At 41.7% G+C, this 18,594-nt stretch overlaps 1 protein-coding gene across 2 annotated transcripts in view; it reads right to left on the reverse strand.

Moving 5' to 3' along the window:
• The window catches only part of LOC136877515 (anoctamin-7), an 865,825-nt gene that overhangs the window by 395,425 nt on the left and 451,806 nt on the right, over positions 1-18,594 (reverse strand). For both annotated transcript variants that reach the window (XM_067151627.2, XM_067151626.2), the window contains one exon: positions 16,801-16,898. In XM_067151627.2, coding sequence (XP_067007728.2) covers positions 16,801-16,853 — 53 coding nt within the window. In that variant the 5' untranslated portion in view covers positions 16,854-16,898. The remainder of the gene's footprint in view (positions 1-16,800; positions 16,899-18,594) is intronic.

Here is an 18,594-nt window from a genome sequence, read left to right on the forward strand (position 1 = left end):
CCTCGCAATCTGCAGGTCTTCGGGCTGAGCAGTGGTCGCTTGGTAGGCCAAGGCCCTTCAAGGGCTGTAGTGCCATGGGGTTTGGTTTTTGGTTTGGTTTTTATTTTTGTTAGGGGCTTTAAGTCGCACCGACACAGATAGGTCTTATGGCGACGATGGGATAGGAAAGGCCTAGGAGTTGGAAGGAAGCGGCCGTGGCCTTAGTTAAGGTACAACCCCAGCATTTGCCTGGTGTGAAAATGGGAGACCACGGAAAACCATTTTCAGGGCTGCCGACAGTGGGATTCGAACCTACTATCTCCCGGATGCAAGCTCACAGGTTTTTTTTTTTTGCCATGTGAAAGACCTTCTGCGGGACAAGATTCTGGTACGTAGGTGTCTGTGAAACACCAGTGAGAAGTACATCATTCACTCTTGGTGATTCACGCATGTTGCTTGGATGCAACTAACATTCATTTTCTGTATGATGCTTGAGGTGATTAGCATTTTTAACAGAGTCCCATTCTCTTGCGATAAATGATAGCTTATAGGCAGTTGACCAGATCAAGCATAATAACAGGCTGCGTTTTATGCCAATGACAAAATAAATAATAATAATAATAATAATAATAATAATAATAATAATAATAATAATAATAATAATAATAATAATCTAATGCTTTATCCAAATCTGGACGTAGGTGCCCTCACTAGACCAGGAACCACTGATCACTCATCTTTAGCAGGAGTTTCGTAGGGTAAACAGTCAGTACTTTCTCTTCCTCTCCTAGTCAACAATATGCGACCTATACATCCAAGTGGCGAACAGGACGAATGTTGTTTAACTTCAAAGATCTCACGGGTTTCGGTATTTCATCACGTTTACGCTACTGGTGTGAAAAGATGATAGGTAGTGAAAATTTAAGTACAGTTGATAGTGGTGATTATTGTTTTACGGTACAACACAGCGAGCTTGAGAGGCTAAGAGAGAACTGGCGAAGTTCTCACGTTATAGGATCTATATAGCATATATCAATATAATACAAGAGATTGTAAATCGCCGCAACCTGAATAATAATAATAATGATAATAATAATAATAATAATAATAATAATAATAATAATAATAATAATAATAATAATAATAATAATAATAATAATAATCATCATATGGCCCCAGCTGCCGTATGCAGACATTTGAATTTGACACCATCTGGCTGTCTGCTCGTCAATTTTGACGTTCCGTTTTACTCTAGGCCCACTAGATGGCAGACCGAGTAAACCGAAACTCTCTTGGGCGTCTGTGGCTGATATTTAATTAATTTTGTCGGGTAAACACCAAATGTGTCACCGGAGACCTTTTACATGCCGAAATTGTACGGCATGGAGTGTCGAAGAAATTTTTTCCACCCTTTAAAAATCCGACTAACACTGCTGGGTTTGAACCCGCTCTCTTATGATCCGGAGGCCGACACTCTACCACTTATCCACAGAGGCAGCTGAAGCAATAATAATAATAATATTGACGACGACGACAATGAAGCTGATGATATTCTCCTCTTGTTGTTCCTCCTGGCCTTTCGCCAGTTATTGTTAGTGACGGTATTTATCGATTTAGCGTAGTTTCTCTGACGACAATAATATCCAGAGAAATGTATTCTGTGGTGGATGTTTGTGTGACGTAGGGAGGAACGCTAAGACCCATCCCGAGAGAGAGAGAGAGAGAGAGCGAGCGGAGTATTCACAGACACGTCTAAAATTTCCGATCCGGTCGGGATCGATCCCGCGACAAGTCTTCACTGGCCATTCAACGATAGGGCCGGACTTGAAATAATAATAAATTTCGTGTGACCTTTATAACCTGTTGCAGCTTTTGTAAAGCGAGTCTCCCAACGAGAATGACACAACGCCAGCCGTGGGAGATATTGCCATGTGTCATTGTATCGTAAGACTTATGAGTTATTGGAGCGCTTAAAAAGAAAGAAACCCCACGCCCTGTGGCAGAGGAGTTACCAGTGGCGTATCCTGAGGGCTACCAGGGCTATTGGTGAAGCTCAAACTTCAAATGTGAACGATGGAAAGGTAAAGCATATTATAGTGTAAGATTCTGACATGTTGTTCTATTTTTAAAAAAACTTGAAAGTAATGAGAAGAAACGTCCCTAGTATTTCTGAGTGCAAGTCATCGGGGGCTGACATTGCAGTCCAGACTATGTCCCTCTCCCCTCGACCCATCATCCGCGGCTTGCTGCTGTATGTCGGCTGGGTGCGGGGACCGGGAGGTTGGAAGGATTAAGCTTCGCTCCGTCAGTTCTCCACTGTTAACCAGGGAGGGAGAGAGCAAGAATCGTATATACTGTACTTCCTCACCATTATACTTTTGTCTTAATTATATAGATAACAGAGTGCTGATATTTCCCTCCCCTATACTTCTATATCCTTGTAGGAAGACACTGCAATATCTGCTGTTACAGGAAGAATATAAATTTTTTTTCTTATACGTACATCTGCTAAAATGAAATGCAGTCCGAAAGAATCTTCTTTTGTTTGGAATCGAACGCGTGATCATGGTTCGGACACCAACACACATCTACCGAGGAAGTTAATAAACCAGTGAACGACGGGTACGACCGTTTGTAACGCTGTAGAATGGAACATGTTAATGTAGTAATAATAATAATAATAATAATAATAATAATAATAATAATAATAATAATAATAATAATAATAATAATAATAATAATAATAATAATAATAATAATAATAGTGCATAGCCTCTGAAAAGACTTGATGTGGACCTAATGAGAATGAAATGAATGGCGAGGATGTCATAAACACCCAGTTCCCAAGCCAGCAGAATTAAAAGCAGGAGGAGGTTGATTCCGAGAACTGAACCGGGGTCATCGTAACAAAGGCAAGCATTCTACCCATTTAGTCACAAAGCCGGAATTAATTTGGTAAGGACATTCATTAACTAAAACCTACGCTACAATTTCCACTGATCAAGTGTTGAGTATTGACTGTAGCAGTGGTCAGAGCAGTGGATTGTGAAACAGCACTGACAACACAGCCGGCTACTCCGGTGGCTCAAAACGCTTAAGGCTTGACGTTCACAAAGCCAACTATCGAAAAGGGGTAACCTCAGTCTAGTGGTAATCCACGTCTTCATCGCAGTATACACCACTGGGAGTTACACATAGCAGTCCGCATCATACGACACAGTCGGAAATTGTTATGGTGTGACTACTAGAATGGTAAATACTCAACCAGGGAGTGTGACACCATGGTACATTTTGTAATTATTATACATAAATAACTTAAAAGGACCTCTACATTACACATTAAGTTCGCTACTACCGTCAGTTCTTCGCTTGCTGCTTTAGAGCTAGTAGCCAATTACCTCACACTTCTTTTTATCTTTGCTCAAGCAACCTTGGCTCACTCCTCCGAACTTCAAGCACACTGGAGAGCACTTCAGTTAGAATTCCCTTACCTAGCAGGAGCTGAAAACAGCACTGAAAAAGGAACGGGCTCCTCTCCAACAACATCGCGCGAAGTATCGACAGAAATGACAATAACATTATTATTAATAATCGCAATGAAACTCCTGACGCCTCTCTCTACGCTCGCCCGCGGTCTAGAGGTAGCGAGCTTGTGTCTTATCCGGAGGCTTCGAGTTCAATTCCCGATCAGGTTACGGTTTTTTCTCTGAATATGAGGACTGGTTTAAGGTCCACTCAGCCTACGTGGTCTGATGATGAGAACGTGTGTGTTTTCAATTATCCACCTACCAACACGTTACAATAATAATAATAATAATAATAATAACAATAACTCAGCTTCAGTATTGCAGCCATTTTCATTTGACTCTATTCAGGCTTCCAGTAGGCCTACGTAAATTTTGACGTTGCCTTTTACCCCACCACATGCCAGAAAACCAGAATATGTATTGCGTGATCTATGTGTGAATTTTAATTAATTTAATCGGATAAACACCAAATTTAACACTAGACTTCGTACGGCATGGAGTGCCAAATTATTTTCTTTACTCCATTCCCAAATTCCCGCTATCACAGCTGAGTCTGGACGTGGTATCGCGAAATCTCTAGCTCTGGTACATAGAGGGAGCTGCAAGGTAAAATCCAAACTGGTTAGTCGATACCTCCACTCTTTTATGAGTTACAGTTATTAACAGTCGACTTCCAACGTAGCTATGTCACCGAAGAAGAAATGGCGGAAGATGAAGCAGAATATTGCACATGTGAATTAGATGTTTCCTAAGTCTTAGAATGTTCAAGATATTTTATTTTCTCAACCTGGTAATCCAGAGGAGCGTACTGCACGAATTTTTAAAACCATTCTTTCTCTCTTCCGCGTTGTTAAGATCATGCCTTTGCACCGTAATCACATACATTTGCTCACATAATATGAGATAGTCTCTGTCCAGTAGGAAGCGCTTTCTGTTGTGGCCATTATAACGAAGTATGTATACGCCAGTTTGGTGCAAGTGATGTTTACCGCGGAGCGTTGTGCATTGACTGAATGGCGCAGCTCTACAGGATAGCAACCGCTGAGCAGCCTATCGAGGCCAAAACGCTATCCATTTGTCACAGACTATTGATGACTCCACTTCCCGCATAGGGTTTCTAAGAGGCAAGTGAGAGATTTCTTAAAAATTAGTTATCCATTTTTTGGCTGGACTTCTCCCTTGACATTTTTCCATTAACTTTTCCAAGTTGCCTTCCTTCCGCCCAATTATAAGGCTTTATTTTTAACACTTGACCGATTCTTTTGCCTCTCCGCCATAATGCGTGCGTGCAGCGCGCACTCTCTCTCCCCGATTCAAATACTGTGTATACTTCATCTTTTTCTTCTTTATCTGTTTACCCTCCAGGGTCGGTCTTTCCCTCGGACTCAGTGAGGGATCCCACCTCTATCATCTCAAGGGCAGTGTCCTGGAGCTTCAGACTCTCGATCGGGGGATACAACTATGGAGGATGAACAGTACCTTACCTGCTATGCTGAACATTGGCCTTGTGGGCGGATGGGAAGATTGGAAGGGATAAACAAGGAAGGGGGAAGGAAGCGGCCGTGGCCTTAAATTAGGTACCATCGCGGCACTGGAGGAGAAGTGGGAAATTACGGAAAACTACTTCCAGGATAGCTGAGGTGGGAATCGAATCCACCTCCCGAGGCTGAGTGGACCCCGTTCCAGCCCTCGTACCACTTTTCAAATTTCGTGGCAGAGCCGGGAATCGAACCCGGGCCTCCGGGGGTGGTAGCTAATCACACTAACCACTACACCACAGTGGCGGACAAACTGTGTATACAATAAAATACAATACAAACTTACATTTGTGTGCGGAAAAACCCGACACCCTTATCTGTTATGCAATTTCAGGAGGTATATATTCGGAGATTGTTCAAGACTTGAGCGAATTTCGTCCAGCTTTTTCCCCTCTTAAAACGGTTCGTTTGCGTTTATCGCCTTCCACTGTCGAAAACTGTCAAATTTTGATTTGAATTTTAAAAATTTAATCTGTTTACCCTCCAGGGTTGGTTTTACCCCAGACTCAGCGAGGGATTCCACCTCTACCGCCTCAAGGGCAGTGCCCTGAAGTGAGAGACATTTTAGCGGGGATACAACTGAGGAGGAGGACCAGTACCTCGCCCAGGCGCCGTCAACTCTTATGCTGAACATGTTCCTTGTATAGGGTGGGAAGATTGGAAGGGATGGGCAAAGAACTGGGAAGGAAGCGGCCATGGCCTTAAGTTAGGTACCATCCCGGCATTTGTCTGGAGGAGAAGAGGAAACGACGGAAAACCACTTCGAGGATGATTGAGGTGTGAATTGAACTCCCTATACTGAGTGGACCCCGTTCCAGCCAACGTACCGCTATTCACATTTCGTGCCAAAGCCTGGAATCGAACGCGGGTCTCCGCGGATGGCAGCTAATCACAGCAACCACAACACCGCAGAGGCGATACTGTCAAATTGATTCACAATCTTGTGAATTGCTGTTCCAGAATGTGGCGCTTCATCTCACCAGGAAACGTACGAACAAATTTAACACGCCCCCGACAAGCTGATTCGTATTTAAAACACTTTTTTACACACGAAGATGTGCTGCTGTAAAGAAAGCATCTTTTCAAATGAACAATCCAGGGCTTCGAACTTCGCTTGAGCACTTGCCATCGCAGGCTACAGGACAGAACCGGTCCCATGGCGCGGCTGGCAGGACAGAACCGGTGCCATGGCACGGCTGGCAGTGGAGAAGGAAACCTCTCTGTCATCGGTCAAGAGTTAAAAATAAAGTCCTGTATATAGTAAAAGAGGTTTAAAATCCTCTGATCCATCATAGTGGAGGGCCTTTTCCGTATTCCCATTTCCTTGGTCCATGGAATTTGAACTATTTTCTTCTATCACCACATTTCAGATGCATCTATACGATTGTTTTCTCTTATTTTGATCGCGTAAGTTCCACAACCACAGAGAAATGCAGAAAACATTAAGGTTCTAACAAATTGTCGCCTTGTGTTTCGTGCTGTCGCTCCATCTTGCTGTATCTTACAAAGTTTGCCCATTAAAGTGGACCTCTCTACGCTAATTTTTAAGTTTACGCTGTGCTTCGTTCCGCGCCTGCTTGTTTACGCTTTCATATCATCAATGGTACACGAGCCATAGACTGAGAATTCCTGGTCTGCGGTACAGTTGTTCTCTGCACGCAGGGTGGACATTGCCCTTTCTTTTGTTCTCGTTTGGGCGTGTCGTTGGAATACCTCTACTGGGGATGCCATTGAACTCTTGACCGTATCCAAGGTTGATAAACAGCTCACATAATGACGCAGTTTGCACAGTGCAGGCAATGTGCGCACGCTTATCACGGAAGTGGACTAGAGAAAACGAGAGTTCGCAAGAGAAATGTGCTTGCCTTTGATCAGGACAAAATTTTCCTAAAAAATTTGTAACTTAATGGCACCCAGGAAAACAAATACTGAGCAGTGAAAATGAAAATCCCCAGCCTGTTTCCAGTCATTCGACCGGGTCAGGAATGGAATGATTGAAGCCCGCACCTAGCGATGAGGATAGGAACTGTTCCGGCTGCTGAACCCTATCGCACTCCTCTTGGGCAATGACTGACAAATGAAATGAAATGATATTGGAGAGTGTTGCTGAAATGAAATATGACAGGGAATACCGGAGTACCCGGAGAGAAACCTGTCCCGCCTCCGCTTTGTCCAGCGCAAATCTCACATGGAGTGACCGGGATTTGAAGCACGGAACCCAGCGGTGAGGGGCCACCGCACTGCCGCCTGAGTCACGGAGACTCACTGAGCATTAACATGTAAAAATGTTGAAGTGAAATGGGAGAGACCCACTTCGTACATTAAACCAATGAAAATGAAATGTTGAAATACCGGTACTGCTTGTACTAATAGAGCAGTTTGTCTACTTTTGCTTCTCGTTAATAATAATAAGACCTCAAATTACTGGGTGCTTATAGAATTACTGCAGTTCCCTAAAATAGGCTCTTAAATTTTAAGAAATGGTTTTAAAATATGTCGTAGGCAGCTTCAATTGCACGTATTTTAATACGCATTTATAAATTACAATACCATTTTTGTTTTGCTGAATTTATAATAACTCTTCAGGAGGAAATATAAAACAATATAATTTTACCATTCGATGAAAATGTAACCTTTTAAGTAAAGACGACTTGGAAGCTGACACTTTGTTTTTACTCGTGACACAGACTGCGGGCGTGCACTGCGGGAGATTTTTGAGGAAACGACGTCCGGGGAGAATGGTTTACGGATTCCCGAATTTAAGATTGTGTTTCATAAATAGTCCTATAGAGCCTAAATTGACTTTAGAAACATGTATTTGCCTATATTCCTATAATTCCGATTAAAAATGCTTTTAATTTATTTTGAGAAACTTTACCTTTAATGGTTCATGTTTGTGGGTTACTGTAGTCACGTCCTAGTTCGTGAACCATGGGCAACGGCTGAGTGGCCTAGTAAGTGGTCCTGAGAGTCGGGATACCAGTTGCTATGGAATGGGAGTGGGCATCTCGGACATATTCTGAGTCGTGGCCCTCCTTGTGCTCAGGCGGCTAGGACTATACAATTCACCGGTGGTCCATAACCCGTTAGAGGAGAGATCCTCACTTGGACTATGTGCAAGTAGGGCAGCATCCTGCTTCATGAATTTACCGAGCTCAGAACACTTTAAGCAAGCCTCGGACCTATGGGAGTAGTGGAGTCCCACTCCCATTTGACAGGCGAGGGACTCCTTGGAAACAACTTGGCGAACGAAATGGAATTCGATGGGGAGCTATCAATATTAATGGGGCTTATGGAAGAAAGAAGGTGGAACTGGCTGAGTCAGCAAAGAGGATGCATTTGGATGTGCTAGGAGTAAGTGATATTCGGGTAAGGGGAGATAATGAGGAAGAGGTGGGAGATTATAAAGTGTACTTGACGGGTGTTAGAAAGGGAAGGGCAGAGTCTGGGGTAGGGCTCTTTATCAGGAATACCATTGCACGCAACATAGTTTCTGTTAGGCACGTAAATGAGCGAATGATGTGGGTAGATTTGTCAGTTGCAGGAATTAGGACTAGAATTGTGTCCGTGTATTCACCATGTGAGGGTGCAGATGAGGATGAAGTTGACAAGTTTTATGAAGCATTGAGTGACATCGTGGTCAGGGTCAACAGCAAGGATAGAATAATGCTAATGGGCGATTTCAACGCGAGAGTTGGGAATAGAACTGAAGGATACGAAAGGGTGATTGGTAAATGTGGGGAAGATATGGAAGCTAATGGGAATGGGAAACGTTTGCTGGACTTCTGTGCTAGTATGGGTTTAGCTATTACGAATACATTCTTCAAGCATAAGGCTATTCACCGCTACACATGGGAGGCTAGGGGTACCAGATCCATAATAGACTATATCTTAACCGACTTCGAATTCGGGAAACCTGTTAGGAATGTACGAGTTTTTCGTGGATTTTTCGATGATACAGAACACTATCTGATCTGTAGTGAACTAAGTATCTCTAGGCCTAGGGTAGAGAAAGTGAAATCTGTCTGCAAACGAATAAGGGCAGAAAATCTCCAGGACGAGGAAATTAGACAGAAGTACATGGATATGATTAGTGAGAAGTTTCGAACAGTAGACAGTAAGCAGGTTCAGGATTTAGAAAGTGAATGGGTGGCATACAGAGATGCTGTAGTAGAAACAGCAAGGGAATGCCTAGGAACAACTGTGTGTAAAGATGGGAAAAGGCGAACATCTTGGTGGAATGATTAAGTGAGAACAGCCTGTAAACGTAAAAAGAAGGCTTATCAGAAATGGCTCCAAACAAGGGCCGAGGCAGACAGGGATTTGTACGTAGATGAAAGAAACAGAGCGAAACAAATAGTTGTTGAATCCAAAAAGAAGTCATGGGAAGATTTTGGTAATAACCTGGAAAGGCTAGGTCAAGCAGCAGGAAAACCTTTCTGGACAGTAATAAAGAATCTTAGGAAGGGAGGGAAAAAGGAAATGAACAGTGTTTTGAGCAATTCAGGTGAACTCATAATAGATCCCAGGGAATCACTGGAGAGGTGGAGGGAATATTTTGAACAACTTCTCAATGTAAAAGGAAATCATCATGGTGGTGTTGCAAACAGCCAAGCTCATGGGTAGGAGGAAAATGATGTTGGTGAAACTATGCTTGAGGAAGTGGAAAGGATAGTAAATAAACTCCATTGTCATAAGGCAGCAGGAATAGATGAAATTAGACCTGAAATGGTGAAGTATAGTGGGAAGGCAGGGATGAAATGGCTTCATAGAGTAGTAAAATTAGCGTGGAGTGTTGGTAACGTACCTTCAGATTGGACAAAAGCAGTAATTGCACCTATCTATAAGCAAGGGAACAGGAAGGATTGCAACAACTATCGAGGTATCTCATTGATTAGTATACCAGGCAAAGTATTCACTGGCATCTTGGAAGGGAGGGTGCGATCAGTCGTTGAGAGGAAGTTCGATGAAACCCAGTGTGGTTTCAGACCACAGAGAGGCTGTCAGGATCAGATTTTCAGTATGCGCCAGGTAATTGAAAAATGCTACGAGAGGAATAGGCAGTTGTGTTTATGTTTCGTAGATCTAGAGAAAGCATATGACAGGGTACCGAGGGAAAAGATGTTCGCCATACTGGGGGACTAAGGAATTAAAGGTAGATTATTAAAATCAATCAAAGGCATTTATGTTGACAATTGGGCTTCAGTGAGAATTGATGGTAGAATGAGTTATTGGTTCAGGGTACTTACAGGGATTAGACAAGGCTGCAATCTTTCACCTTTGCTGTTCGTAGTTTACATGGATCATCTGCTGAAAGGTATAAAATGGCAGGGAGGGATTCAGTTAGGTGGAAATGTAGTGAGCGGTTTGGCCTATGCTGACGACTTGGTCTTAATGGCAGACTGTGCCGAAAGCCTGCAGTCTAATATCTTGGAACTTGAAAATAGGTGCAATGAGTATGGTATGAAAATTAGCCTCTCGAAGACTAAATTGATGTCAGTAGGTAAGAAATTCAACAGAATTGAATGTCAGATTGGTGATACAAAGCTAGAACAGGTCGATAATTTCAAGTTTTTAGGTTGTGTGTTCTCCCAGGATGGTTATATAGTAAGTGAGATTGAATCAAGGTGTCGTAAAGCTAATGCAGTGAGCTCGCAGTTGCGATCAGCAGTATTCTGTAAGAAGGAAGTCAGCTCCCAGACGAAACTATCTTTACTTCGGTCTGTTTTCAGACCAACTTTGCTTTACGGGAGCGAAAGCTGGGTGGACTCAGGATATCTTATTCATAAGTTAGAAGTAACAGACATGAAAGTAGCAAGAATGTTTGCTGGTACAAACAGGTGGGAACAATGGCAGGATGGTACTCGGAATGAGGAGATAAAGGCTAATTTAGGAATGAACTCGATGGATGAAGCTGTACGCATAAACCGGCTTCGGTGGTGGGGTCATGTGAGGCGAATGGAGGAGGATAGGTTACCTAGGAGAATAATGGACTCTGTTATGGAGGGTAAGAGAAGTAGAGGGAGACCAAGAGGACGATGGTTAGACTCGTTTTCTAACGATTTAAAGATAAGAGGTATAGACCTAAATGAGGCCACAACACTAGTTGCAAATCGAGGATTGTGGCGACGTTTAGTAAATTCTCAGAAGCTTGCAGACTGAACGCTGAAAGGCATATCAGTCTATAATGATAATGTATGTATGTATGTACTTTACCTTTACCGAGACACTGGAATCAAATTAATGTTAGTAGTCACATACCCCTTTCAGACCTGAAAGAAAACTGGAGGTGTGAATTTTTGTTTGTATGTCAAAAACTTACTAAAATGCTCCTCAATACACATATTGATAGTTTATTTTACAAAATAAAAACTAACATCCGAAAAGCAGGACCCACACAGTTATGCGTATCAAAATTCAAAACCTCGTTATATCACATACGACAGGGCCTCTCAAACGCCCAAAATCTCACGCGTGCAGATAGAAGCGCAAGAGCTCCGTGCACTGTGCATCGCTGCCGCTCGGCATGGCTCGGATCAACGCTTCGTCTCTGGGCTACTCGGCTAAGCTCGGCTCAACTCGCCTATGCTCGGCTCAAGTCAGCTTGGATTTGGAGCGCTACGGCGCAAGTGGGGCAGAGGGAGACAGGCGGAGCGAGCGAGACAGGCGTGAGGAAAGAGAGAGTAAGCGCTATTGCTCCAAATCGAGGAGTGGGGGGTCTGCACTCTGGTCAACCAAGCCAAGTCGTCTCTTGCACCGTGCACAGTGCATGCACCACGCGCATGCACCCTGAGAGGCCCTGACATACGATGATGTATCTGCAAAATTTACGTTCACTAACCAATGTACACACTTCATTGAATATATTCCGGTATTCAGTAAAGCTTCTAGATTAATATTCATGCAATAAATAAATACTTAATTTTGGCACTACTGCTTCCCGTCATCTCGCCGATCAACTGTGCTTTTTAAACTCTTCTTCCTTCACCCTGGCGGTCAAGCCCATACTAAAAGCAATTGAAATACACGCCACGTGTCCCGCACAATCACTGCAGTCCGGTCTAGCGCCGAAAAAACATCAACTACGGCCAGGGATAACTAAAATACGAACCCGCACAATTGTGCGTACTCGGTCTGAAAGAGATAACAGGCAGTTACGTATATTTTACAGCCACGGAATATATGTACACGATGATATTTGAGTGCAGGAATACCATATTTCTAACATTTGCCATCGCATGAAAGAGACTAACGCAATTAAGTTTTTTCATTAACATAGACTAGAAGACTCCGCAGCACTCGTTCTAGATAGATCAGATAACTCGTCTTTATATACCTGTCGTAGTCATAATGTTTTGCCTGGCTTTTACAATGGTTTGATGAACATTTAATTAGAAGCACGTTATGGTATGCCGTAGTTCGTAGTCAAAATTGATCCATTCTGACGCCATCATGCCATCTCCATATATTCACTTTTTCCCCCAGTAGTTCATGATGTAAAGCTTGATATTGTGTCTAGAAGGCAATGGTATGTTTAAACACAGTTCTATATAGAACGGTTGTCTTATGAGCTCACAAATTAGTCTGGAAGGAGCGTGTTATTTCAGGCAGAGAACTTTAAGATGCATGGCCTTCATTCTTTCTAATGCAGCTAGGTTTTCCTTTGATAGGTGTTCCCATATAATGTCTAGGGCGTGCGTCATGATGTGGTCTGTTTGTACGTAGACTTATTTCTCTTAGCGGCATGTAAGTTATTAGGAACGTTCTGCCATCTGTTGAATATATTTGGAAGCTGTGAAAGATTAGAGCTCGGAATAGTATTTTTCTTTACTATTGGCTTTACGTCGCACCGACACAGATAGGTCTTGTGGCGACGATAGGACAGGAAAGGCCTAGGACATGGAAGGAAGCGGCCGTGGCCTTAATTAAGGTACATACCCAGCATTTGCCTGGTGTGAAAATGGAAAACGACGGAAAACTATCTTCAGGGCTGCCGACAGTGGAGTTCGAACCCACTATCTCCCGAATACTGGATACTGGCCGCACTTAAGCGACTACAGCTATCGTGCTCAGTGGGAATAGTATTCTTCCTTGGTAATAATAATAATAATAATAATAATAATAATAATAATAATAATAATAATAATAATAATAATAATAATAATATTTGCTTTACGTCCCACTAACTACTTTTATGGTCTTCGGAGACGCCGAGGTGCCGAAATTTAGTCCCGCAGGAGTTCTGTTACGTGCCAGTAAATCTACCGACACGAAGCTGTCGTATTTCACCACCTTCAAATACCACCGGACTGAGCCAGGATCGAACCTGCCAAGTTGGGGTTAGAAGGCCAGCGCCTTAACCGCCTGAGCCATTCACCGCGGAATTCTTCCTTGGTAAGAGGAAATGTATACTCCGTGACTTGAAAGGTAGTAATCAAACATGGCTGCAAGCAATCACATTATTAAGGATGAAAATCACATAATAATTCAGAATATTAATGAGTGTTAGTAGCTTAGCGACCTGCCAAGTACAAATTGTATTGCGGGCTAGTTTAAGCCTTCGCCTGCAATTGGTGGAGTTACCATTTAATGATTTGATTTTATGGCTACTTAAAGTTGGCTGAACTTACTGACCTATAAATATATCGTGATTCATCGGCAGGTAATTCCGGAGAAAATAAAACAAAAATGAAGCAAATCGGTCCACTAGAACAGTTGGACGGACGGATTTTCCAAAGCTGTTTTTAATAAACTCTTCTAATTTATATATCTATCAGTCGCACTAATCAGACCACCGCTGAATCTCATAATATAAACTCATATAATGAACTGGTGTCCATTCAAATGTACAACTATAGTAGAACTTCAAAAATCGCTTCTAACACTTGATGCACTAATAATCCAATAAATGGAATATTTTATCAAGAATATGTTAAATGAACGTCCTACATACACAGTACTGACTTTGTACTTACAACAGTGTCTCAAGAGCAAACAGACAATCCTTGACTGTCACAACAGAACGTCATTCACATAAGCCCGTTAAATATGAATCTCAACCTGAATCTGAATATATCAATATGAAAGAAGCTACAGGTGTGCGCACTCTTGAATAGTGGGTTTATACACCACGTGGCTTAGTTTAAAGTCCGTAGATACCAAGCGCACCCTTGGCCCATGTGAATACACAAACATTTCTTGGTTTTAAATGATCAAGAGAAAGGTTGAAAGTCGTATGGGACATTTGTAAGCTCCAACTGTATGACTTGTTTTCAACAGGCTTTCCTTGCTGAAACACTAATAGCTATCTTTACACTGAGTTTTTATTGGAGACTTAAGCCTTTATAATATTGTACATTTATGCTATAATATCACCATATTACATTAAGTATTATCCAATAAATACATTACTAGTGTCGTCCTATAACTACTGTATATGATTGGCATATTCGTGATTTATATTTTTATTACAATATATGAAATGTCGCTTGGATTCGGGGTTCGATTGTTGTACGGCTACAAGGTTCTAACATGAAACAGTAGAATAGTATCTCTCAGAAGTAATTTACGATTTAACAAGCTATATAGAAACTTGATGGAACATGAAAGCTTATACATGCCTATATATTCTGCCTTCGTGCATGGCACCGAATGCTGAGGAAGGCAGATAGGATATGATCAGCAAATACACGCCACAGAGATGCTAATGATGCGAACGTTATTCTGACCGAGCATGCGAGAATTGTTCCGTATCACGATTATCGGCGAGAAACTGGGATGAAGATCATCCTGCCATCACAGTTGAGGACATCGAGGAGGAACACAGTCGTGAACAGCTAAAACCATCCTGAGGAAGCGACACATGTAGAGGGAAATCTCTCACCGGATCAGAAAAGTGATACTTGGGAGTCTCCATATAGCGAACACAGAAAAGCAGAAATGAGTGCAATCTAAATTATAACAGGAAAATCAGTCAAAAGATGGTGTGATGAAAATATTAAACTCAACGAGACAGGTCTTTCGATCATGGAAACCCTGCCCTGTATCAAGCACGGTCAGTTCTCGACAAATATTACTGTAACACAGACACTAGATGTACTCGTACTAGTGTGGCCTTTAGTCATCTGGTCAAGAGGGTTTTCGTCCACCATGATCGCAAAGTCTAAACCAAGTTACACACAGTATATAATATGCTGTAGTTACATCAGTACTTTATTATTGATGTGTGGTAGGAACTATTTACAGAAGGCCCTTAAAATATCTTACAAGAATACTTGTAGTAAAATACAGTAGAAGAAATTTGCAAATACCTCAGTATCTTGAAAGAGGCCAATACCATGAGCATTACGGATTTGATGGGTCGCCCTTTTGGTTGCCAAACAAAGCGACTGATGATTCTATGTTAACTTGTAGAATGCACAACGTAATGTGGGTTGTACCAATGAAGTAACGAAGAAGTACTAAATTACTGTAACGTCGACAACTGTGAAGATGTAGCACCTCATCGGCCGTCGTGATTTGGGCCAGCAACTTATTCAGCAATAGCGAGGTCCTTCAACAAGGAGCTTCGGTATATTTGATGTGCGGCAACGTTTGTGGTTCTCTGGAGTCACACAAGAAGCCACAAACGGCAACATTAATGCACTCGTCAGCGAATTAATCACTACGATGAGCATGATGATGATTAGAATAACCGCACTCATCACAGCACAGAGGCTCCCTCAAGCTGATTGCTGATTACAACGTAACTTTACGCTTAGGCTCGGTGTGTTCAAAATGCAGTTGGTGTACCAATATATGCATGGTGCACGGCATTAAAATAAAGCAGGGGTTTATCTGAACGAGAAAGTGCTGAGAGAAGGAGATAGACAAGTCCTAATTCAACACCAAAATAGAAAAATAATTTTTTAAATGCGATAGGCTAATCTAACATGGACATTAACAGAACCACTAAAATAGAAGACGATTTTTTTACAATTTGCTTTACGTCGCACCGACACAGATAGGTCTTTCGGCAACAATGGGATCGAAACCCACTATCTCCCGGATTCAAGCTCACAGCTGCGCACCCCTAACCGCACAGCCAACTCACCCGGGGAGACGATTAACTGGAAAACCGTTTAGTAAACTGAAGTTTATTATTATTATTATTATTATTATTATTATTATTATTATTATTATTATTATTATTATTATTATTATTATTATACTGTGCAATGTTAAACTGCTGCTAATTGGTCCTTGGTGACGATGTAATAAGGAAAGGGGGAAGTGAACGAGTAGCACACACGTCCTTAATTTAAGGCCTAGTTTGAAAGTGAAAAACAACGGAGGATCTTTCTGAGGACTGACGAACGCGGACTTCGAGTCTACAATATGCTGAATGTAAGATTACAGTTACGTGTTCCCTACCCCGCAGCCAGTCCACTTGATGATGGATATTAGTGTCTAAACTTTATACAGTATAACTTTCTGGGTTCACTCCTATCATAATGGACGTCGGTAACGTGCACCAATAGGAAATTATTACACTTTATAGCGAAGTAACTGTGTGGGCGTGGCAGAGGTGAGGGATGATAATTGTCACTTCCTTTCTGTTCAAACATGACGGAGAAATCTGAATATTCGTAGGATGCACCTGTATGAAGTCAGCCGTGAGTATTTATGTTCTAAAATATAGAGGAACGGTATAGCCGGGAGTAGAACCCAGGCAAAGCTGATGGGATTGTGTTGTCCTGTATGTGAGATTGACTTACCTATCTGGCAGGCTACTGCTCACAGCCCAGTCTTGGACAGCATCTGGTTGCATGAGGTGGACTAAAATGCTCGTAGCTCAAACGTGTCATCCAAAAACCTGCAACAAACACAACGACTGTGAACATTCATGGCCAACTCTGTATTTGAATAAATTGGAATACTAATGTGCAATATTTGTGAATCCAGGCAAACTGTCTCTGCTTAGCCAGTCGATTAATTGTCAGAATGGAATCCTCGGTAGCCCTAGTTTGCGATCACCATAAATGGAGAATAGAGAACTGTTACATGCATTCTATAAAAATGTATAACACTGGTCTACAGTGATTTTACTACTGGACAAAAACAAGTGTACCATCCCTAATTTCGGTGCTGATTACAAATCTGAAATCTCTTTATCTTTTAACACGTGACATTTTTAATATAATGACATACTTGATTTTCAAAATTTTAAAATATTAATTCCTTCAGATAAGTCAGATCATAATACTGAAATCATTACCTCTTTGATGATTTAAATAGTCAATTGTTTGAACATTTCAGCAGATACTCACCAATATAATTATGCTCAGCTAGTATATAACAGGCTTATACGGTTTCAGAATGTAGGTCGACGCATGTCTTTAAAATGCACTTTCTTCATTCGCCCCTTAATTTTTTCTATCAAATCTCGGCACTGAAATTGGCGAGAATGATGAGAAGTTACATTAGGGCAAATCAACGATGGAATACAGATACCAGGGTCAGTATGGTCCGAATATAACAGGGGATTTCTGTTGGTTTCTGCAGCGATCAACCATATGCCAAACGAAGTGGAAAAGCAAAGGTCTTGGCCAACTTTAACAGAGTTTTTATTGCCTGATACATATTGTAAGTGTATATCTCTGTATAAATGTATTTGAAATAATGTAATATTTTGTTACGATTATATAAACTCAATTTATATCTCCGACTTGACGATACAGGTGACATATGCACTGAACAGTAAGATTTAGAATTCGTGTTATAGTCCCATAACTCAAACTTCTGATAACAGATCTGGAATCATCGCATCAATTTCAGTATTAAACACTTGTAATTTAGTCAGTATCATACTACAAGTTTTTCTATACCATTGTAATAATTTGTGTCTATTCATATATTATCTATGATAATTATATCGTAATAATGTTCTCATAACCATTCGCCATCTCCTTCCTCTGCTTTCTCGTAACCTATAATTGGATGGCGTCTAGGGAGTCTTATAACGTGTTACAGAAACTCGGTGGGACTACGTGGGGTTCGTCTGTTTTAATACTGAGAACTACTGCTTTGGGGCGGTGTACCCTGTGACAGAATATTGGATTAATAGTACTCAAGCCAGGCTCGTTGACACTCAAATTAACCAGACAATCACAGGAAGACTTAGGAACACACGACCTTTCTGCCTGCCCATCCTCAGCCACATGTCCGTGACGTGAATGTGCTCTCATCAACGAGTTTAAGAAAATAACTGATGACCCTGATCACGAGTAAAGATGCAGCCACGGTAAAGATCGGATGTCAGCAACAGTTCTGTCTGTTTTCCTACATACCTTCACTTCTTCAGGTTGTCCCTAGATCTTCCCGTACAAGTCGGTAAAGATCAAAGGATATGAGCAACAGTTCTGTCTGTTTTCCTAAATACCCCCACTTCTTCAGGTTGTTCCTAGATCTTTCAGTAGCAGTCGGTAAAGATCAAAGGATGTGAGCAACAGTTCTGTCTGTTTTTCTAAATACCCCCACTTTTTCAGGTTGTCCATAGATCTTTCAGTAGC

Source organism: Anabrus simplex, chromosome 7, assembly GCF_040414725.1.
Source record: "Anabrus simplex isolate iqAnaSimp1 chromosome 7, ASM4041472v1, whole genome shotgun sequence".
Lineage (NCBI taxonomy): Eukaryota > Metazoa > Arthropoda > Insecta > Orthoptera > Tettigoniidae > Anabrus > Anabrus simplex.